The sequence below is a fragment of the Ciconia boyciana genome, chromosome 3 (assembly GCF_034638445.1).
Source record: "Ciconia boyciana chromosome 3, ASM3463844v1, whole genome shotgun sequence".
Taxonomy (NCBI): Eukaryota; Metazoa; Chordata; class Aves; order Ciconiiformes; family Ciconiidae; genus Ciconia; species Ciconia boyciana.
In genome coordinates this window covers 8,442,818-8,466,156 of record NC_132936.1, presented here as the reverse complement: position 1 = coordinate 8,466,156, position 23,339 = coordinate 8,442,818, and the positions used below count along the sequence as shown (strand labels likewise).

The following is a 23,339-nucleotide window of genomic DNA, read 5'->3' as shown; positions in this document are numbered from 1 at the left end:
TATAACAAATCCAAAAGTTCATTAAGCGTCACAGAACTAAGTTTTTGAATTTTACCGCCAGTTATTCCCTGAAATGAATTGTTTTGTCATCTAAAAGTTTATTTGCCTCTTTTTATCTCCACCAAACTGAACCAAACCAAACTTTGATACCTGTTCAAAGAAGCTCCTTTCACTCCTGATCTTCTCAACATTCAGATTGTTTTATAGAACAGTAATACATGAAAAATTAAAATGGTCATGTGACAGACTAACAATGAAATGTCTAGTGATAATTACAAGTTCTGAGGCATCCTTGCTGCCTAGATACTCGCTGATCTCTGCTAGTTAAGATTTTCACCTTCTCAGAATTCCCCTTTTGGCTGTTGCAACAGCACTGAGGCATGAAGATAACAAAAGGTGGAACGTGAGTATTTCTCCAGCAACAAGGAAGTCCTTATGAATAATGTACATAATGAACTCAAAGAAACTATACAGTACAAACAGAAGTGTCTTGGTGTGTTATCAACCCATTTTTCCTCAAGTTCATATGTTTAGAGTGCAGGACTGTTCCATGTAACATACTTTTTGTGTTTCATTAGCCTCATTTCAAGTGGACCAAACTATGGGACTACCATCCGTAGATGATAATATTTGTGAGAAAAATTTCCTTTTATTTCTTCTTTTAGTTGAGCCTAAGCATACCTCTAAAATATATCCTCCCATCATTCTAGTTAGTTACAACTAAGTTTTATTTTACTTGGCCATAGCATAAGTATCGTAAATACCAGATACTGTTGTGAGACACAAGGATGTTGTTCAAGTGTACTTGCAGGATTAGAAACATCTGCTGCTTTGAAATGTCCTATGTCATTTAGAAATCCGATAATGTTTTCCCTCACCATGCTAAGTCTGTGAACCTCTGTGTTACTTATTTGATTCCAATGATTTGTGCTGATTTCAGTGAAGGAAAGCATGACTTAAACCAAATTTTTAAAGCAGTGATAATACAAATACCTTTTTGAACACAATTTTAATGCAAAGCAGTAGGCAATCCAATTAACCAAATAACTGTAAAGCAATAGATGTGTTTAATAGTTACAAGGTCAGATTTATTTTGTTTTGGTTTTTTTTACAAACAGGAATGCTCCTCGAGGCTACTTAAAAAGATCTTTGTGAACAAGGTAGTACAAATATACCCAGCTACATTGCATACCTGTGGTTGTAGGTGATTTCGAATGACGATTCCTTTGTCTCTGGGAAGATACTTGTGTGAGAAGGACATTATTTAAGCAATTAATTGAAACTGTTTCCTTACTTCAGGAATTGAAACTGTTCCTCGTGAGATTTCTGGCTGCATCACTGGAATGGTACTAATGCCAAACCTCCAAACCCATTACCTTCAGACCATACATCTACCTTCTTGATCCACCCTTGGTATGGGGTGAAGTACTGTATCTGTACCCTATGAACAGGCTTGCCATGGTTACCAGGCAGGGAAAAAAGACTCTTCAGGAGTATTAACAAGACCCAAAATGCACAGTATGAAAAACATGTCTTAATAGTAGCTTAAATAAGTCTTCTCCCTTTTATGTTTCCCTGAATGCTCAGGGTGAAGCAGGCATGCCTTTCCATGGTTTCTGCTGGGGCCTGTCCAGCAGAACAAAATGCTAGACCTCACACATGTGGCTACTCATTACACTTTACCCATCTCTTTGCATTTACAGGAAGGAAAGTTAGGGAGTTCACTCAGTTCTTCCCTTGTGCCTATTTCTGCCACCATAATCATGATATAGTTTAATTTTCATGAATCTGTCTGCCTGCTTCTCAGATGTATCTGTATTGCCTCTTGTCTCTGAGGGTGAGGTTCATCTGACTAAATGTAAATGTTTGTATTTAAACTAGTCGTGCCTTTGCGGTCAGTGGGAAGGAATAGGCACTTACTTACTTAATAGGGATAGTTTACCACGATCAGTTTTAGAAATTTATGTTAGGGCATGAGTAATCTGCTGTAGAAGTGCTTTTCTTTTTTTGACTGATCATACAGGAGTCTAGATGACAAGGGCAGTGTAGACACCTGCATTTAGCCAAATGAAATTTACGTTCAATGTCTTTGATCCTTAATTTACCTTGCAAGACTTTTCTTTCTCTTCTGTGTGCATGTATAAATCTACGTGCTGTGTAAGACACTGACAGTTTTTAGTAATTGAACATTTTCATATAAAAATTAAGCATTTCTGAAAACGTTGCAGGTTTCCATGGGATCCAACTGGAACAGCAAAGAGAGCCTGAAGCAGTTTTCTTTTTTTTTTCCCTTCCGAGTTTTCCTTAATTAATATAAATGCTCTTTAGTTGTATTTTCTTCAGCTTTTGTGTGGACTGTACACCTGTATTAGCTAGATTTGTTGTTACTGCATGATTTTTAGCATAATATTGTTTCTCCAAGAACATCCTGACTGCAATTAAAGTAGAGGCTAGTCTCTCTGCTCCAGTCCACTGGCAGCCATTAATAACAGCAGCTGTGGTAAACTTCACTCTAGGTCTGATCCTTCAGAAGAAATCACGAGGGTCCAGCCAACCCTAGGATTTAGCTGTAGTGTAACCATGCCACAGATTTTACAGTTAAAATACATTGGAAGTAGTGAAGACAGCTTTCTAGTTGCTCAGTTTCTGACACTGCAGAATGTCTCTGTATTGCATTAGAAAAGAAGGTCATTAGTGTTCTTTGTTCAGAAATTATGTCACTCTGCTTGGTGGTTGCATTGAAATGCTTTTTTTGTAGGAGTGACCTCCACAGACTTCTGAACTGTCAGTTCCATCCCTTATGATTATCTCTTGTGTTGCTTTGAATATTAACGGCACAAAGCCATCTTTGTCTGCAGTGAGCACAATCCAAGAAGAGCCTACAAAAATTAAGCAAAAAAAGGAAATGAGTGTACTGCTCTGATTACATAAAATGTACAAGCACGTTTTAAAAAGTCAGCCAGCACGCGAGCAGAGCAGGCTTTCTTTTTGTGCACTAAACCCTCATTACACTAATGACATTAAGGTCTGACAATCCATGCTGAACGCACCTTTGTGTAAATGCGAAGGGGAGCTAAATGAAAGGTCTTGAAAGGTTTGAGGCATTTTGTCCCTTATTTAAATTAAGTTGAAAAACAAGGTGCATCTTTGCTAGTTCTGATAAACCATAAGTATCTTCATTTTCTGAAAGCTCAGCCAGCCTTTCCATGCTGACTTTTGTTCTAGTGACATCTACTTCTGCTTATCCTTTTTGCTCATCTGCTCTGTCCAAATGATAAAAAGATCATAAAAACTGAAAAAATTGGCAAAGAAAATGATTGTGCTGTATTTGTTCTAGAAGGAAGTAGGGGTTTCCATCTCCTTTACTGTCAAGCCAAGATTGTTCCGTATGTTTTCAAATTCATATAGCAAATGGAAGGAAGTTACACCTTGAAGATGATTTACAAAAGAAGATTTACAAAAGCTGATATAATAAAATTTCTTGTCCTTTAATTATTTATCAAATCTTCTCATGAAGAAGAGAATGAACAAAATCTGAATGACATTTTAAATCCTTTTTTTTTTCTGAAAAAAAAGAGGCAAGATTAAAAAACAAAGATGTCAAAATCATTCAGGTTCACTTTCTGTATTGCATAGAAGCAGAAAATAAACCTACCCCCCCTTTGTTTTTTTCTTTCCTTTGCAAATCAGCTTGACAATGAAGCTATATGTACCATATATATTTTTTCTAGTGATTAATCTGTTTCCTTTTGGACTGGATATTGCAGTTCTTATAGAAAGCAGTGAATTCTCTATTTGTCTTTTTTTCAGTTTGACATTTTATGAAAAAGAAAAAAAATCTGGCAACTGAAAAGCATTGTGGGAGCCCTTGTATCACACATTTTTCTTTAGAGCATATGATCCTGTCCTTACTGAGCAGGGGCATTAGCTGGGATCTGAGGTAAAGAAAGCCCTGTTATGTTCTGTTGTTGAACTTCTTAATTTTGGGAGATAAAACTGTGTTTTGAAAAGGAATGTGAAAAAAGGAAGTGTAGAAAATCCAGAATAACCATGCTTAATTTTTGTCAGTCATAACAAAGCATGTTCCTGGACAAGGCAAATCTCCCCTCCTTATACTATTAACAAAGCACCTTTCCAGGCTGCTACACTATTGCATGTTGTCTTGTCACCTCTTACATCATAAGAAGATTGTCATTCCAAACCATGAATCTTTAATCTTCTACTCTTAATACTTACTTTCTAATTCTGGACAGACTTCAGATTCCATAAGGCCTGAAAGTGGAATTTCTGCTGTCCGAATTGATAGTTACATTGTTGGTCAAATTGATAAAGCATACTCTTTTCTCCCACTCTTTTCGTGGGACTTTTTCTTTTCGTCCATTGAAATGTTTGAAATTCTCTGTGTCATTGGTAACACTTGCTTTGAAGCATATTCCACAAAATATTTCAATGGTGGAAAAACCTTGTGCAGAATGTAATACCCTTTTGCTATGCACAATTATTACAATGATGACCTGCCAAAAAGAGAGACTTCTGTCTGCTAACACCAGGGCACTATATGACAGGCTATATTTAGTACAGGTAATGGTATTACAGGCCTTGGCTTAAAGTGCACATGATGAGGCCAAGTCCATGGCTCGTATAACTCCGATGATCTTAATAGCCTCGCTGTGGGTATGAATTTGGCCTACAGTTGTGAACTTCTTTTTCCCAATATATTCCAGTTGAAGTGTTTATTCATAGTAAAAAATGCCAGGCTGTCATTGCAATACAAGCACGCTCTTCATTACATCCCCTTTAATTATACAGTATTAAAGGCTGGGAGTGATATTTTTAAACATCACATTTAATATTCATGCCTTGTGGCAAAAGAAAGATTTAGGAATATAAGCCTGTATTGGTCAGAACTGAATAAAGAGCTACATAACTACTTCTGCCCCAAACCTGATAATTTTGCAGGATTTTGGTGAGTTTTAGAAAGATTCTTGTTTCAGTTGTTCTTTTTGCTGTCAACAAACAGACTCAGTTTCAGAAAAGCCAAGCACCACATTGAACAGAAAGAGGGATGTGTTAGGAGGATTCTGAGACATTGTCTTTTCGGTATCTCTGAAGTCTAATGCATGAAATTGAGGACTGGTGTTCTGCTAATTAAATACTAAATATTCAGCTGTTCTGTAGAGCTGAAAATAGGTTTTCTCAGGCCCATTATTTATTATTTTCATACTGAATTCTAAACCTCTTTTTTCATTATGAGCATTTGTTTCCAAAATCAAGAACTGGAAGTACAGGTTAAAAATGGCACCCTCTGTGCCATACAAGGGCAGAAGCCTGCTGGGAAATAGCTCAGGCCTCTACAGCAAGTGGAGTTTTTTCATATATGCCTCCACTGCACTGTACAGTCAAGAGAGATTGTGGACAAAAATACGAAACCTGCATATCGTTATTTTCTGGCACAACTCTCAGAGACTGCTGTAAGCCAGGGGAAAACTGAAATGGCCCTATGTGTCTTGGATAAAGGTAGCTCCCCTGATCTGTGTTGTATTTGTAGCCCCTTTTCTTCATTCCTGTGGTCTCATCAACAACAAGGAGATAAGCAGAATATGAATGGCAGAATGGTGCATATTTTACATCTCTTTTTCCCACTGTCCTTGGTGCCAGCACCAGTTAACATCCCAGGCCTGCTTTCTTTTTCATCAATAAGCCTATTACATAGCAGTCTGGTATGTAACCATCATTATTTAGAAAACTGTAGCTTATATTATTACTTTCCTTTTCTTTTTGATTTCACCAACAGTTGAATTAATTTCTTATAAGACACAGTATACCGATTAAGCCAATGTGTCTCAGCCTGTCAGGGGCTAAGACAAGGGGCAAGACAGAGAGTAATTTATGGATCTCTCAGTGTGGAAACCATGCAAGGAGATCATAATTACAGACAACGATTGTGTAGTATAAGATCATAATATACTTAGACTGTGATGAGAAAAGCCATCAGAAGTATTACAGAGAAATGGCTAAAAAATAACAGTATGTATGTTGCTGAGAAGCTAGCATGCATGAATGGACAGGGAGAAGGTAACTCAGAGACCAGTCTGGGGCTAGGATTTCCCTAGCTGCTTCTGTCCTCACAAGTTAATCAGTGGTGGGTGGTAGAAATGTGAGATTGGCAAATTAGAACATTGAGCTTCATGGTTTATCTTACATGAAAATAATCCCAAATGCTACATGATACATATATATATCTTATTCTGAGAATGAATTTTTCTCCAACCTACCCTCTATTGTCAGGTCTGGGACATGCTTATAAAGATGGGCAAAGCAAAATGCCAAAAGGTCTCAAGGAAGCATTTCTATTTGCAGGTAACACAGTGTACTGGTTATTTTCTCAGCCTTCCTCTGTAGAGGCATAGATAGTTCTGCAGTTACTTAGCATTTAAGTGATTTCAGGAGACACTCTGCCATATTTCAGACAAAGGAAAATGCATACTTATAAAAAAAAGTTAGCTATCTCAGTTTACTACAGTATGGGGTAATTTTTCTACCACAAATGCCTCTTTTACACTAAAAATCTCAGGTGAAACCAGATACCAGAAATAAAAAGAACATACCATGTTTCATTTCAATAACAGGTAGATCAAACAGCTGCTGGACTAAATTCAAATGGATCTTGCCATCACAGAGGAGAACATCTTTTGTTTCTTCAGTAACTGCTCCATTTGAAAAACTTTTCTTCAAATACATATGTGTAAAAGAAAAGATCTTGTTAAAGGCTTAGACATTGTGCCTGAGTTCTTTTAACCATTCCTCTGCTCTTACTCCTTTAAGTTCTTTAGTCATTTTGCTTTTTCTTTGTCTGTCCTTGCTTCAATTTATAGATGACACCATTGTGCAGTGCAATTCTAAGCGCAATCTCATAGTCCCATGTGAAGAGGAGTATGCCTCTTTGCTTTTTGCTTTGTATGCTTATGCAGCTCTAAACTGCATCAGCCCTGTATATATAATGTATTAGGTCATGCATATATGTGTCCATTGGGCCTTTCTGCCTGAAGAGTCAATTCAGTGGAAGGGAATATATCATTCTTGGAATAAAGTTGTGCAAGATGCTACTAGAGCAAATGAGTACTCTGCTCAGTTTCAGTTGTACGCGTGGGTGGTTTTAATAGTGATTGGTCAGCTATTCCACCCCAGTAAAATAGCCTCAGTTCTGGCACAGAGAGAATTGCAGAGGGACTGGGCATAGCGACAGTCTCTGAAAAGCTGTCATAACAAGGTGGCTTGGGAATCCTGTGACTTTCTTTGAGAGAGAGGGAGTGTATGGATTTACAGCCCTGGAATTTGCTCTTGACAGTCACTAAAAGAACACCCTTGAATAGAAAGGTGGCATATTCGTGCTTCATGGAGTTTAGCTGGCCTTGAGAATCGACACCTTTGTGTTCCATCATTCTGATTACTGCAAAGTGCAAGGACCACAAAATAGTTGAGCTAATATGGTTATGGAGTAGATATATATTTGTGTTTACATTTTCCTATCTGCTATCATTTGAAAGTAATTTTAGCATTAAAAATTTTCCAGTGACTCAATGCCATTATAAAATATATATGAATTGGACATTTTCTTCTAAATAATCTTGCTGTACTTTGTCCTGTGAATTTCGTTTTGTTCTTCCCTCTCCACACTTTCCACCAGTGTAGTTCCCATGTGTTAGGTGTTTTTTTTTTCCCTTTGGCATCCCTTATGTTTGCAATACCCCCAGTTTTAACATACTTGTTATTTGAATGAACAGTCTACTTATCCCATTTCCTAGACCTTTCTGTTTTGTACATTCAGAATGGATCCAAGTTAACATTTTAGAATGGGTTGAGAATATGTCATCTATCCTAACTCCTATTCTAGTCCTACCCTGTCTGTATCTACTTCCTACCCTTGAATCTTTCTTGCTAATATGACACTTACAGTTGAATGAATTCACAACTGCTTCTATTTCTGTGCATAGTAATCTAACCTTTAACTAAATAAATGTCTCTTTTAATGCTTGTCTTCATTTCTAATTGTGCTGTCTTTTGACTCAGTCAACTCTCTCAGTGAACACGTGCTTTTTTTGCGGTGTAGCAACCTTTCTAAATCACTTTCATTTTTCTGTACATAGTATGTATGCTGTCATGCAACCACATTGGATTCTGTAAATCAGAATGTCTACCAACTGTTACAAAAGTATTTTTTCCCCAGTCTATCATAAATTGGCCATGCAGATAGTCTATGGCTGATTGTTATTTATTTATGTATTACGATTGATTGAAGATGTAAGAACCATAAAAATATCTTTCCGTTAAAAACGTAAGCTTTCCAACTTTCAAAGGTCTTCTCATCGCTTTCCCCATTCAAAACAGCCAGAAATGTGTTGCTGTGTAATTAATAGGGAAATACCTAAGGAATGCATCAAAGAAGTATCATTTTCTTAGTCATAAACCTATAGTAACTTTTTATTACAGCTATAACTATATAACAGAACTTCTTTGTCATTTTTAAGTCTCTTCAAATTATATAGTACTATATTCTATTGAACCTAAATACACTTAAAACTCAATGGGCTGAATGTTCAGCAATGAGCATGTGCTTTGCATTTACATTGCAAAGATGCTATTTGCCTGTACAGGTATTTGTGCAAAGCTTTTCATTGCTGCATATTGTGGATTAGCACATCTAACAACTACTTGATTTTCCTGAATTCAGGCTGAAATAGCAGAGTTTATTCAAACTTGTACTTCAGTTAAGGAATTATAGAAAAAGGTGGACTGTAAATGAGACAGGCACACTGCTTGACCCGAGTGGTTCATTTTTTCACTTAGATACACTTCAACTCAAGAATAATCAGAAAACAATCCAGCTCTACCTGTGTTGACTTGAAATCAGTTGAATGGAAATGTATAAGGATGACTAAGGATGACTTCGTTCTAGTATGTTTCCTACTTAGCCTTGCAAGTTATTATTGGAACAGCCATTAGAAGGGGATGACATTTTTGTATATACAAAACTACATGGCATCTAGATTTTATCCTAACCAGTTTTTCAAGTACAGACCTCAAAGCTTAAGTTTCAGAGTTGTTTGTCTTTCATCACTTGTGAGCATTTATATTAGCTATTCTCTCTGTCTTTCTCATATACTTCTGTTTATAATGATAAACTTAATCGTCTTTACATTTATTTTTGTCCGCTGGCAAATTCTGTCAGGTCAAGAATCTTTCTCTGTTTTGATCTTCTAATTATTTAGCCTTTTTTGTTTAATGTTTAGTTTAAGTGATGATAACATGCCTTTGAGGAATATGTTCACACACGTTGTATCATAGATTAACTGATTTAAACCCATGCCTTCTTCAGAGGTAGGTAACTGTTAGTATTCCCTTTTTATAGATGATCAAACCATTACACAGGAAGATTAAGAGATTTACTCAAGGTCATGGAAGTAATTTGTGACAGAGTTAGAAATACAACTAAAATCTCACCTTAGTGCTTCCCATTTTCTTGCCTTAACCCAAAGACAATTTTCTAGTAAAATCTAAATTTAATTCACCTCTTCCCAAAATATGTATCTGGTTTTGCTATGTTGCTATTTGTCTCCAGTAGAAGCCAGAGGACTTGCCATTCTCAGGTTAAAATCCCTTAATGTTAGTTGTTTTATCCTAAACCACAGTTTATTGGTAGACTAAGAACATATTAATCACAGAAGAAACATATATTTCCACATATGTGAGTGGATATTTTCTGATTAAGTTTCTTTAGCCAACTTCCCGTAGTATGTCAAGTCCAACTATCCCTCAACAAAAATCCAACAAAAAGAAACCATCAATTTAAGAGTTGTTTTCCTTCATCCGTGTCAGCCTGACCCTTGATCAGATTTTATAGCCTATAAAGGGTCTTCTGGGCAGCAGCCAGCCCATCATGGCGTTGCCAAACTGTCTTTCAAAACTCATGTTTTGGAATGCAAATATATATGAGAAGAAAATCATTTACTAAGGCAAAAAGGGTTCCTGGCTTAGATATTATACGCGGTATGTCTGCACGATAAATAAACATATCTTTTATCACCTTTTTGAACCCCACTGAGCAGTCAGCTAGTTCTGCCTCTTGACCTTTTTCACTATTATCTTGTATTTCCTAATGCACTGTGTACCCTTGCCTGGATGCTAAGGTAATCTTCATGAACTTAAATTCAACAACTGATGAAACGGTGAGGTGAATAATAATATGCTACCAATCAGAATTGTTTTTACTAACATTGGGTTAGTGATCGATTGCAGTTTGAATGTGTCTTTCTTGCACAGGGATGTCTAGAAATGTAAAATGTTTTCCAGATGAGGCCTCACGGCTGCGTTGCCCAGTATTGCATTACTTACTGGATGTACCTCACTGGTGTACCCACAGACTGCCTTTGTTCTTTTCATGAACATATCACATTTTTGATTCATAGTCATCTTGTAGTCCCTTAACACGTGCAAGCTTTTGTCATCGTTGGTTGTTTCCAGATAATGAATATCCAGTTTATAGAAGAAATTCCTTCTATTAATCCTGGAATATATCACTATGCACTTCATATTAGTTCATTTCAATCCATTTTTTTAATTCTAGATGCTACGGTCATCAAATTACAGGTGCAATATCCTGATCCTCTATTGAAAATACTACTGACTTTATGCCATACACAGATTTTATAAGCATATCTCATCAGATCATTAATGAAACTTTTAGATTAGCCTGAAGATCAATCATGAGAAAATCCACTAGTAAATTTCTTCCATTTTCTTTTATATTACTATAACCATTTACTGTCTTCCTTCCAGCTAATTCCTTAACCATCTTATATTTCTTCTATTAATCCCTATTCTGTGCTGTTGAACAGATAATTTCCCCTGTGGCATGATTTCAAGTACTGTACTGAATTACAGGTATTTTAAATATTCTTCATATCCTTTGTGTTAATAATCTGTTCTTTTGTAAAGGAAAGGTATCAGGTTAGTCAGTCACATCTCTGCATTGTAAGATGAATAGTGCTGTAGTTGCCTAGAACTCTGTTTTCATTTACTTAAACCCTTGATTTCAGCTCTTTGTGTTGTGCTTCAGTGGTAATTTCAGTTTTGATACCTTAGTACCCATTAGTCAGCTTGCTTTTGCCTTGCCCCCACATTCATTGTGTGGGATGAGAAAAAACTAGTAAATTAAATAGACGTGGGGGTTCTGGCTCAGAAGACAATGAAAAGAGAGTTAGGTGGCTAAGGAAGAGCACTGAAGAGGAATGAGAACTATGATTTTTGACATTCAAAGTACTGTGTCTCATTAAGCCTTGTGCAGCATTGCCACAGGTAGTATTAATTGGGGTTGGCAGCCTGCACTGCTCCACTTTCCTGTTGTGATTTCTGGTTTGATTCCTGTTTGATTTTTGGTGGATCCTGATTTTATTTTGGTGGAGATCTTAATATCTTTGCTTGCCCTTATGTGGGACATTCCAGTTGCAACCCTAATTAACCTGTCAGAGAAGCATAAGCCTGTAAAATGTTTACGTTGGCAGAGATCTGAGGTGCTCAGGGGTGCTTAAATCCCAGTGCAGTTTGCATTTATAGTGCACATCAGCATTTCAGATGATATGATGCTAGGATTTCTCTGCTCTTGGCTCCCTGTTAATAGTTCTGCAACTACTGCTTCAGGTATATTGTCATCTAAGATATATGCTTTGTCCTCATGCTTGTGCTTCCATGTTTTGAGTGTGGGGTTTTTTTAACTCAGATCTTTACTTTCTTTGCACAGTACAAAAACTTGGATTCATTTTTGACATTACATATTCCTTTTCTTTTGCGTCTGTGTATCCAACAAACAAATCATCTGCTCTAATAAAAGGTATTGTGTCTCCTCTACAAACTCTGCTTGTCTGCTGTTGATCAGTTTCAGAACATTGTTGTCAGAATTTGTTCTTAACAAATTCCTCAACCTTTGCTCAAAATGTTATCCATGCATTAATCACACCTTCTCTTGACTACTGCAGGTCTTTCTTTTACGGTCATCCTAAATCTCTTCCTTCTAAACTTCAGGATGGCTGACTAGTTTCTTACTCCAGGGAGCAGTCATATCACTTTCCTCTTCCATCATTTTCATTACTTTCTTTCTATTGCTCAACCCAAGTCAAAATTGCCCTTTGGATTTCAGAAAGGTTCATGGTCTTATTATAGCTGATCATTGCAGCCTGGTCTTTGCTCGTTTTACTGTGCCATCCTTGTACCCCCCTTTTCTCTCAACTTCATGTATTACTATCAGAAGAACTTTATTGCCATATGTTTGGATCCTTTCTATTCATCTCTCAGCTCTGTGTAAAAAAATTGTTTATTTTATAGCTGACCTTAGCAATAAAGTTTCCCATAGTAAATCATATACTATAAAAGTACAAATTGACTTGTATACAGTTATTGGTGAGTGCTAAGAAAAGAAAATCGTCGTGACTAATTGCTGAAAAGATATTTATTTCCTGTTTAATTATGCCATATATGCTCTCAGTGATGTGCACTTTTGACATAATACTGCTTGTGAGCAAAATGTAGGAGTTTTAAGATATTCTTCAGATTAAGATGAATCTTATTCCTCCTGGAGAGGTTTGCCTAAATGGCATTAATTTCAAATCCAGATTGGCTTTATTTCCACTGTAATTAGCTTTTGAATGAGGCTAGTTTAAATATTCTGCAGCTGTTTCTTTTCTGGAGATGATAAAAGTATCTTTTTGTGAAATGAAACAGAAACAAATTTGTGACAGATCTTAATCTCTTCTGTTTTTGTTTTTCTTTTTAAATGATATCCTCTTATTGCGTTTGTCTGTCTGCCCTCCCACACTATCCTGAATCACAAGTCTGTATGTGATGAAAGAGCAATAATATTTGCTTTTCAGGGTTGAATGATCAAGTCACCTCTGGTGGCCGAATGCTATTACACAAGTGATAGTGCAGTGACATTTCCAAAGTGTGAGTGATCATGTTTTTCTTTTACGGCTATGGGCTACAAAGAATATAAATTCTGGTGGTACTGCACGGACGTGACTTCAGAGGAGTTATAGGTGGGCTAGCACTAACAGAATAAACAAAGGTTTTGAAGACTATTTAGTGAGGAGACATTATGAATTATTAAGTAATACACATTCTGTTTTATATTATGGTTTTCTAAGCAGAACTGGAAACATACATAAATATGTCAATAATGCTTCTGCACAACAGTGTTTGTAATTGCCCGTTAATTATTGCTACATTTTTATCTATTATGTTTTAAACTTTCCTTTTATGTTTTTAATGCATAAATATGGTTATGCAGCACTGATCATTATATTTTATAGTACAATAGATTTCTCAATCAAGATTGAGCCTCTGCTGTGCTGGGGATTATACAAACACTTAAGAAGACATGCACTTGGCACAAAAAGCTGAAAGATAATGGCCATATTATTGACTGGACTGCAGTGTTCCTAAAGCTTAGAATGTTTTCCACAGGCTGATATTTATATTATAAGGCAATAAAGCTATTTCCTGACTTTTTGCACTGTGAACACAGAGCCTGGCTGGAACCCACAGCCCAGCTGGTCTCTGAGCTCACAGAGCGCTAATCAACTCCTGAAGGAGGAACAAGGTTCAGATGTCTGAATCCAAACTAATCAAAACAACTATTTTCTGAGAAAATTATTAGCTGCCTATGAAGCAAATATTTCCCTGTCTGTCTGGAGGCCTTTTTGCCATCAGTCTATTTTTCATTATTTTTTGGCATCATGCTGTGATCCTGTTGGATTTCAGAAGAGGGGCTGAACCATACAAGTCATTAGCTGAGACTTAAACAGAAAAGCTATGTGTGTCAGAAAGACATTCAGTGGCGCTTTTTCTGAGTCATTATAAGGCGGTACTAGCGGTGCTTTCTGCTGGCTCAATGTGGAACTAACCTGTTCAGATAAATAAGAGTCTTCCTTTCTAAATGTAGTTAGCCTACCAGTATTTTAGAAGCACTAATATTGTTTTTTTGATTCCAAAGAAAAATACAAGATAATTAATTCTTACTGCTTGTGCAAGCAAACGTGCATAGTGACTTCAGATCTTAGATTAATGTTACGTGTCACAAACAAAACTTCTCTTTGGAAAGGTTAATCCAACCAAATCCAAGAGATAGGGCTGCTTGCTAAATAAATAAGTTGATTTATGTTAAGAAATCAGAATTAATTTGAACATGCTGGAGAACAGAAGGGCTTGCTTCTTGGCAAATAAAATCCTAAATTATTTAAAATAGACGTTGCTTTTTTCACCAGAATTTGTATAATGTATTCAAGTTAAATTATTGACTAATTCAGATCGAAAGCTTTGCTTTTATCCAGAGTGCCTAACGTACTAGAATCTGCTTAAATGCCAAGTAAACCATTGCTTAAAAGTAATGAATATGATTGAATTGAGTCACCATTCCCTTAATGAGTGTTTAAGGAGGGGTACTTAGATGTCTATATCTACTTCCTTTAAAGTAAAAGGAAGTCAAATTTGTTTGAGAAGTACATACTTCAGCACCATCACAATGTAATATATTACTTTGACATAATGCTGCTTATGTTGCAGTAGATAAGAATGCATTTATAATTGACATCTACATCCTGAAAGGGACCCCAGTTTTAGCAGCAATACCACTAGCATCAGCATGACCAAAAATATTATCCGTATAATGTTAGTATTACTGCAAATAATACTAAGAATAATAGCCAGAAATAATTACCCAACCAACATTCCTTAGCTGAAATTCTTATTGAAGCCAGTAGGAATTTTGCCAAAACAAGGGTGGGATAGGAAAATGATGATTTGACATTCGTTTATTTATTTAATGAAATGATAGTTACATATTGACAGATATTTTTTTTTCCAGAAAATTTGAAGGGGTAATATGTTTTATGAATTGAGCATGTCCAGCTCTGTGAAGATTAGTGGTGAGAAATTAAACTAGAAATAAGCCAACTTCGTGTCATGCCCATCTGAATTTCCCAGAAATTGAGATTCAGTACTTTGTTTCAGCCTTCATGAGAGTCTAGCTGTCTTCAAACTTTGGATTTGAGCTCGGGTTTGAATTTATTATGTTTCTGGTGGGCTACTGTACCACCCTACTCATAGGCTCAACTCTACGCTAAATTAACATATAAACCTTTTGTACATTAACAACTGTTTGGCTCTGTTCTCTCTCTTTGATAGATGCACGCAAAATCAGCTAGTATCCAAGACAGTTGTGCATAATCAAAGAACGCACAGACACAAATCTCCCATGTGAAATATCTTCTAAGTTGCCCACATTATCCTGAGTTATTGTTTCAATGACAAATTATAATACCATTTTAGATTAAGCTTGATGCCAAACTCAGGTTACATTTCTCATGGATTGATAAGAATTAAACTGCCTCCTCTTGATTTAAAGCTAAATAAATACAAGATTGTTTAAAAATTCAGTGTCCTATCACAATATTTTTAAGCTGACAAATAAGTTACCTGGTAAGTGATATGAACGACAGGTGGTTCCTGTGAACATGGATAGGCTAACGATATCCTCCTATTTTTAGCAAAGTCTGTTATTTCAGAAAGACTCAGTTGTAACTCATTGAAGCTGCCACAAAGTCTCTCTAAATTTCTAGATATGTGACTCATTCCTCTTTCACTTGGCAAATTGTTGTTTTTAGGAGAGCTTGATGTTTCTTCGATCACATTGAACTGCACTTTAGGGGAAGTTGGTCTGCTGGAAAGCCTGGTAGGTGTTCCAAAACCAAGAAGAGACACTGAACGATTGGTAGGTTCAGCATCCAATGTTTCCAAGGCCACCGAGGGGTCACTTGGGAGCCTTTTTTCATCCAGGTCACTCACACTTGATGAAGAGCTCTGCTCATAACTAGGGCTCTTTACTTCGATGAGTCTTCTTCTGCCACTAGGAGACTGAATAACTGTGCTTCTTGGTATTACCAACTCCCTGCTTTGAGGTTGGTCTTCTGTAGCAAGATTTTCAAAGAACTTTCTTTTTCCAGGTATATTAACAGAGGATTCAAAGTTATAAAACATATTCTGCTTAGTCTCAGGCAATCCTGAAGAATCTTCTTCCAGCATCAATTCTTTGATCATCAGACGCATTACATACCTGTCTGAACTTGAAGATGGAATGAGACTAGGCTCAGGGAACTTTTGCTTGCCAATCAGAATCAAGAGGAGTTTATCTGTCAAAAAGCATAGGCCCTTTGGTCTCTCATTTTTTTCCAGCTGGATTTGTTGAATATGAGGCATGCAGGAAGACGTTACTGAATACACCAAAACAATGTTAGAAGTATTAGAGGCTACTGCCACAATCTGTGCTCTAAGGTCAAAAGCCATTATATCAGGAACCAGAATACCTGGGATGGTAACTTTCCTGGTGGTGGTTACCTTCCTCTCAAAAGTCACCAAGATCAAGTGAGAAGAATCTTGACCATTTGTTGCTGAGGAGTGTTTGCGTTTCAGAGTGATAAGAGGACTGGGATCAGACTGACGGTGGTTTGCAAGTATATGGGTTAAATCCACAGGACCTGACGAAGAAGAAGCAACTGAGTCAACCCCTGATCTATCTGAATCTGTAGACTTTCTTCGCAGGTCCATGGAGTATTCCTCATCACCAAGCACCAGAGCAGACTGTGAGATTAAAGAACCAGTTTCTGTACCAGATGGCATATCAAATGCAATGCCCGCATTCAAACCACAGATATTATCTAAAGGAAGCTCAGTAGCTACAGCAATTTGGAAATCCAGTGTGGTCTCTATAGCACAGATATAACCTCCCACATCAAAGACTGGGCAAAAGGAGCAGGTATTTAGAGTTTTCTGAGCATCATCCCATATGTAGGAATGCAGGGCACTGCCTATAGCAACTACTAAGCGATTACCATCCTTAGTCCAGCAAGCACAGTGGATAAGTCCGCTGCTTTTGATATCTGCCTTAACTCTAGTATTGTCAGTACGAACAGCATGCAAGACTGAAGCATCTCTTTTTGTAAGCACAGCCAAGACCTCCTTCTTTGGATGCCAGACACAGCCCTGAGAAAGCAGTGGAAATGGCTCACCAACTTCACAAGTCTGAGAAATCAAGGGTTTGTTCTTCTCTGCAGTGCTGTAGCACAGCTGCCAAACGCTAACATGCTTTTTATGCTGAACAGCGAGCAGAGCTGGGGTGTCTGTAGAGCAACATGGGCCCCAGTAAAGCCCATGAACATGTTCAAATTGACCAACAACACTTGAGTCTCCAAACTTTAGCTCTCCGTTATGATAGTATAAAGCAGTCAATATCACTTGCTTCCCATCTGTCCAGGCAATTCCATGCACAGGGTGGATGGCCTGATATAAAGCATTGAGACCAGTTCTCAGCAGTTTTGCCTTTCCCATCTCCATCTTTTAAAGCTTTCTGTCTACTGGTGGTTGTTCCAAAGTAGAGAATCCATGGAATTCACTTGCAGATCACGATGAGGAAATTTTTTTCTCGTATCTCCTTCCCTTCCTTTCCAGAATCAAGTTGGTTTTGCTGCTAATAATCCAAGAGCCTATACTGTGAACTCCTTCCCAGTAAGCCTGCAGCTGCTCTTCTAAGTATAAATCCATGTCAAAGCTGCTTTTGCTATGTCTTTTCCTGGGAGGAGTTATCATCTTCATGTGATGGCTAACAAGGTTTAACCAATTACTGTACGTTTTTGTAGAAGTCTATTTTTAAGTCTTCACTGCTGGGAGTATATTTAAAAATAACACTCTAATACTTTGACCTTCAGTGAATGAAGGTCTTTGGTGAAGGCTGGAGAGGGATCATACACTGTTAAGCCTAAGTATTAAGCTACAGCCTGAAATAATGTCCCGACACTTCTTTCAGCCAGCCTTTGAAGGATAAAAGAAGATTTAAACATACCTGAGAACTGTACAAGGCAGATTGCAATCTCTGATGGACAGCATCTTTCAAAGATACAAGATCCTAAGAGGCTATGAAAGGAAAGTAGAAAAGGGAAATCATGCTCTGTTCTGTTAGCAGTTACAAGAGAATGAAGGAAGGTGAGATTTAAAAAAAAGGAAAATAGTCTAGAAGCAAAGACAGCTGATTCATGTTCATTTTACTGGGACAGATTTCCTAGCTACAAATATATATTGATTTCTTTCTCTGTCTTCCCAGCCACCTGTATCTGAGGACTGTTCCCTCATCATATAGCCAAAATGCAAAGAGGAAGACAAATTTTTCCTGTTTCCCTAAACTCTGCAATATGTCACATCACATCATGCAAAGATCCTTGAGTTGACAAAGACCCAACCAATAAACTCATGTAACACAGTGGGGCCGTGTGAGGAACGCCAGTTTGTTTCGGCTGTATTGTTTCAGGACCAGAGCTGGTTCAGATGGACTGCCTTGGGTGTCTCCGTTCTTCCCTCCTCAGCACATCCTTTTCTGGGGTTAGCTTGGATAGAGCTTGCATATCGCTGAACCTAAATCGTCAGGGTGGGATTCATCACTTAAATATAAGCAACCGTTACTATTTTCAATGCCCTAGGATATCTGAGACAGCCACACTGGGCTGGCAGATATGGCATAGGACTTACAGGAGAGTAGTGCCATTCTGGGGTGGCAGCTGGCAACAGAGATGATCCCTAGATAGTCCCTAGACTGTCTAAGATGGCATTAGAAGCTTACATACAGGTAACTGAATCCCATCCTCAGCATCTTTTTGTCATTCTTGTTTTGCCAGCATCTCCTTTCCGCTTTGATGTAACTTGTGTCTCTTGCTGTTTACATTTAAAAAAAGTGTGAATAAATTAGACCTGGGTAGAGCTTTACAAATTATCAATATAATCACTATGGTTAAATATGTTAAGACTTAACTATACACATTCTGCATCTTTGGCTGATTTATACTTTATATATTTTTATAGTACTACCTGGGAAAAACAGACCTCTTGTTGAAGGCAGTTGGACCTCTGTTGTAAGCATTTTTTTTAGTATCCTTTTTCCAGGTGTATTTACTGAGGATGGTGAGTACCAATAAAGAACTCCAAATTTATGTAAAGTAATCATACCATATTCTCATTCACAGCTACTTGGGTTTTGTTGATTATTTCATTAAGATTACATTCAAAATCCAGACTTTTTTATATTCATCAAGGACAAGCCAGCAGTGATGACTGAAATAGGTAAAAATTTAAAAGTTAAATACGCAGGTTAGAAGATCCCTTTTTCTGCAATACTCCTAAATTTTTGGTCCGTGACTGTGCTTGCAGTGAAACCATGGTTTTTAGTGATTTTACCTTGCCCATTGCTGACACAGATGCCCAGGCCACGCTTAAGATGCCACACTGCCATACGTGTTTCACTAGGAACTCTGACTATTGTGCACTTCCTCAAAGTGGTAGCAGGATTATTGTGTCATATATTAGTGGTAGCTGTTTACCCATAGTAGTTATAATGAATAGCTTACATTAAAATACAATCCCAGCAGCTCCACAAATTTGCAGAGTCTGTATAAGATATTTCTGTTTTGCTTTAAAATAATGCTGCTTCACTGCTTTGCTGTCTTCTGGATGTATTTTACTGGAACTGATAAAGCTATTCTTTAGCACAGCCATCTCATCTACATTCTGAATGGTGCTTTAAATATCGTAACAAGACTATGTTGCAGCTGGATTCTAGCAACCTAAAATGTGTTTTGGATGCAGAGACTTCTGCCTCAGTATGACTGAAATGCTCAGAAGATGTTTCACTAAGGATGATGTGTGCTCTGCCAGCGATGCAGACATCTTGAGATCATGGACTACTCATGTGGAAGATTGGACTTTCTTTGCTTTTTTTTTTCATTTCATCATCTCTCATAGCATGCATCTGCCTTTCAGCAGTGTCTGTGACATTATCGGAGGGCGATACAAGGCTGAATCTATGAGATTTGCCAGTAACAGAATCATCCTCAGTTTTGGAATTAAGGATGTCCCCCAGACACTGAGGTCTTAAAAAAAATATTTGTAGCAGAGCCATGGTGAGGTTTTCATCTCACTCTGAAAGCGTTAGGAAATAGGACTTCATCTGACGTATTTATGTTTATTATTTCTTGTTAATTCTCCAAGATACTCAGATATAAAAATGACAACGTCCACACAGGTTCACTGGCATGGTAGTGAGGTGATGAGGTAGTGAGGCATGATATATTCACAGCTGATTTCTGCTTTGTCCAGCGTTAAGATCTTTTTTTCCTCAAACCCTAGCACCTTCAGTTCACCTGACTACAAGGAATACAACTTCAGTGAATGTGAGATGAGGCTTACTGGAAACCAGACTCAGGGAGAGACACAAAACCTTTGACAAGTTTGCTATGGCCTTTTTTTTAATTCTCTAGGGCACAGTGTTCCTTGAAATCTGCAGGGTTTGGACACACCACAAGGCCTATTCTGTAGCAATCAAGTTTGAACCTCAGGCTCCATTGGGATAAGACTTGAGGATCTCAAGGAAAATTTCCTCCCAGGGTTCATTCTGTGGTATTTTGGTGGGAGAGAATAATGTGGGCAAGAAACTTCTGTGTGAATAGAATCATCTAGTACCTCCATAAACACCATACATGAGGAAACTAATTTGAGCTAAGATTACCTTTCAGAGTGTATCTTTAAAAAACTATGTAAATAATGGAAGACTTGTAAAATATACAATGGGAAAAAAACATAAGTTATGCCATGATTACAGAATTTGAACAAGTTATACTCGGGATCAAAGGAAATTCCAGATGCAGGCACAAGGTGAATGAAAGAGACGATGAACTTTTGTTTGGCACAGCCTCATTTTTAAAAACAGCATAAAAATAGAGAGGGGGAAAAACAAGTTCCCCTCATTCAGGTAGTGTACTTTTTCTGGAAACTGGTAAAACATTTAAATAATATTTCTGTGTCACCTTGGCATGCACAGATCTATATAGCACACACTCAGAAATAAAGGCCAGTAACTGAAAACTGTCCTGGCAATACTACAATTTTCCTTTGAGACCCAGGAAAGCAACGTGAAGAGTTATCTGTTAGTAATCTGAGACACTCCAGTGAGCAACCACAGTCTTTACACTGATACTGAGCTGCATTCTGATCCCATTAACATCCCTGTGCCTCTGATTAACTTTGGTATAACTCGGATCAGAATGCCACCTGTGGTTTAAACAAGGTGTTTCAGCTGGTGGCACCTTGGCTGGCTCTGTCCTGCAGAGTGATCCCAGCCAGGCAGTCTCTGTTGTTTGGAGGAGATGGTTGGTAGAAGTAGCATACAAAGTCCCAAACTGCGTGCCACCCACCAAGCTGCATGTAGCTGTTAGTTAGTAGCCGTGAGCGCCCATTGTTCATAATGAATGTTGGAAAATTAATCCAGCCCTCATCACTGCAGAGGTTTTATAATACTGATTTTATATTGCTGTTTTCTCACATTGCTATACTTACTATTCACCTGTCTTGGGAAGTGGTGAATAAATTTTGAGTTCAATATGGATCAGAGCTAACCAGTTCCAGGCTCTTTAAATATATTTACCTGGATATTTCTTGTCGGTATCTAAATCTCTCTGCGGATCTGAGTTCAGTGCCTTGCTGGAAAAGCTGAGATTCAGACTTCATTTTCTCCTTTATTCATGGTAAAATAACTCTTTCTGGGCTAAATCTTGCTTCAAGTTAATTAAATTGATGTTAATATTCCTGGTGACTTCAGAGGAAGACAGATCCAGCTCAATATGTAATAAAAATGTAAGAGTAATAATTTTTCTAATGCTAATTTAACTCAGCTTTATAAAATGTCTAATGCTTTGTGGTATTTTTACTTCAAAAATATTTCTATTTAAAGCTACTCACCATGATTTCACCAATTTAAGTCGATGTGTCATTTAGTTCAATACTTTCAAGAAGCTTGAGTAATGTCTTTATTTTTCCACATTGACATTTCTTTGCCTTGAGATCTGATTTTAAAAAATAGTTATCTGTCACAAGCTAACTGGAACAGAATGTAAAAATGATGCACAGTTAATAAAGATACAAAATACGTAATCTGTCAGAGCAGATCTACTGATCACGCTATGTAAATCAGCATTCTTTTGACAGTGATATGTCTGTGTGCTGTTACTGCTCTCAGAATGGGATTTAACCCACTAGCTAGCACCTTTTTGTATGTATGTCACGTAAAGTGGGAAAGACCTAATGGAAGATTGTATTTTTTACATAAACTATTTAAGAAAACTGTTAAGAAGTCTGGTTAATTGAAAAAGCCACTTATGCAAATTATGATGTAAAGGTAAGGCCCTGATCTTTTCTGTGTAGGCTATATTCAAACTAAGGAGACTTCAGGCAGGAAAGTCACAGCTTCTTTCTAAGACTATTTCTTTTATACTTGCAGTGCCATGGTCTTACCCTTCTGGAGTGGCTGCCTGGGCCAAATGCAACAGGCTGGCTTGATCTGTCATCTGCTAAATGGAGGCGTCTAGTATGGGGACACATATGATGGAGGAGACACTGCTAGAGTACAGGCAAAAGTTTTGCAGCTTCTTGGGGAAGTTCACAAATTCTGTGAGCTCACTTCCACACTCAGTGATGTGCTGCTAGACGGCCGCTTCCCAAATGTAGTAAGTATATGACTGACTGCAGCCAGTCCTCTGACATGTGACCTCCAATTCTCTGAAATCCCCCTGGATCTCAGGGAGGCCACCAGAGATGCTCCATCGTATCGTTCCAACCTGAGCTATCCATCAGTCTCACAGGAGTGTTGTCAACAGTCCTATTGATGTTTGTGGTTCTTGGAACTCCCTCTCTTCTGTAATAGAAAGGCAAATATGCAATTCTAACATAGCAGTCCAGCAAGTTTGGGGGAGTAGAGCTGGTGGAGCATTTGTTAATCTCCCAAGCCTTCCCTTTTGTGATGTAGAGTGAGACTCTTGTGGTTTGTTGGGGTAGGGAGAAGAGAACCAAACCTTTTCAGAAGGCTATGTCATTCTTGCTTCCAGCAAGACTGTTGGGCTCAATGTTTTTCAGACTTTCACTATGCCAAAGCAAAACAGGTGAGGAATTACGAAGGAAAGCACATAAAGGGTGGTTATGCAAACCTGGTCACAGAGAATGAGATTCATTTCACATTTAATTATAGGAGTGGGATTCATCTCACAAATTAACATGCCTGCATTGAGGTATATACATAGGGCTGCCCACATGAAGGTAGTACCCAAGCTCCCACTGGGCAACTGAGTTGAGCCTCAGCTCTGTAACATATCTCTAGACATACACACTATAGTTGTCTAAGTCTGACCCTGCTTACTGATTCA

General features: G+C 37.7%; 1 protein-coding gene across 1 annotated transcript; it reads right to left on the bottom strand.

Moving 5' to 3' along the window:
- Window positions 1-2,712: 2,712 nt before the first annotated feature.
- Window positions 2,713-17,439, bottom strand: WDCP (WD repeat and coiled coil containing). Its single transcript, XM_072857776.1, has 3 exons — window positions 15,526-17,439; window positions 6,609-6,729; window positions 2,713-2,879 (listed from the first exon to the last, which is right to left on the bottom strand). Exons 1-3 carry the CDS (start codon window positions 17,437-17,439, stop codon window positions 2,713-2,715), a joined length of 2,202 nt encoding a protein of 733 aa, XP_072713877.1.
- Window positions 17,440-23,339: the final 5,900 nt, after the last annotated feature.

Excerpts from the sequence above, each read along its gene's own strand:
- WDCP (XM_072857776.1), bottom strand. The coding sequence starts at position 17,439 with ATGGAGATGGGAAAGGCAAAACTGCTGAGAACTGGTCTCAATGCTTTA. Across the intron at positions 6,730-15,525 it reads TCGTTCATATCACTTACCAG|AAAAGTTTTTCAAATGGAGC; the intron begins GTAACTTATTTG and ends ATGTATTTGAAG. Across the intron at positions 2,880-6,608 it reads TGTTATTGAAATGAAACATG|GCTCTTCTTGGATTGTGCTC; the intron begins GTATGTTCTTTT and ends TAATTTTTGTAG.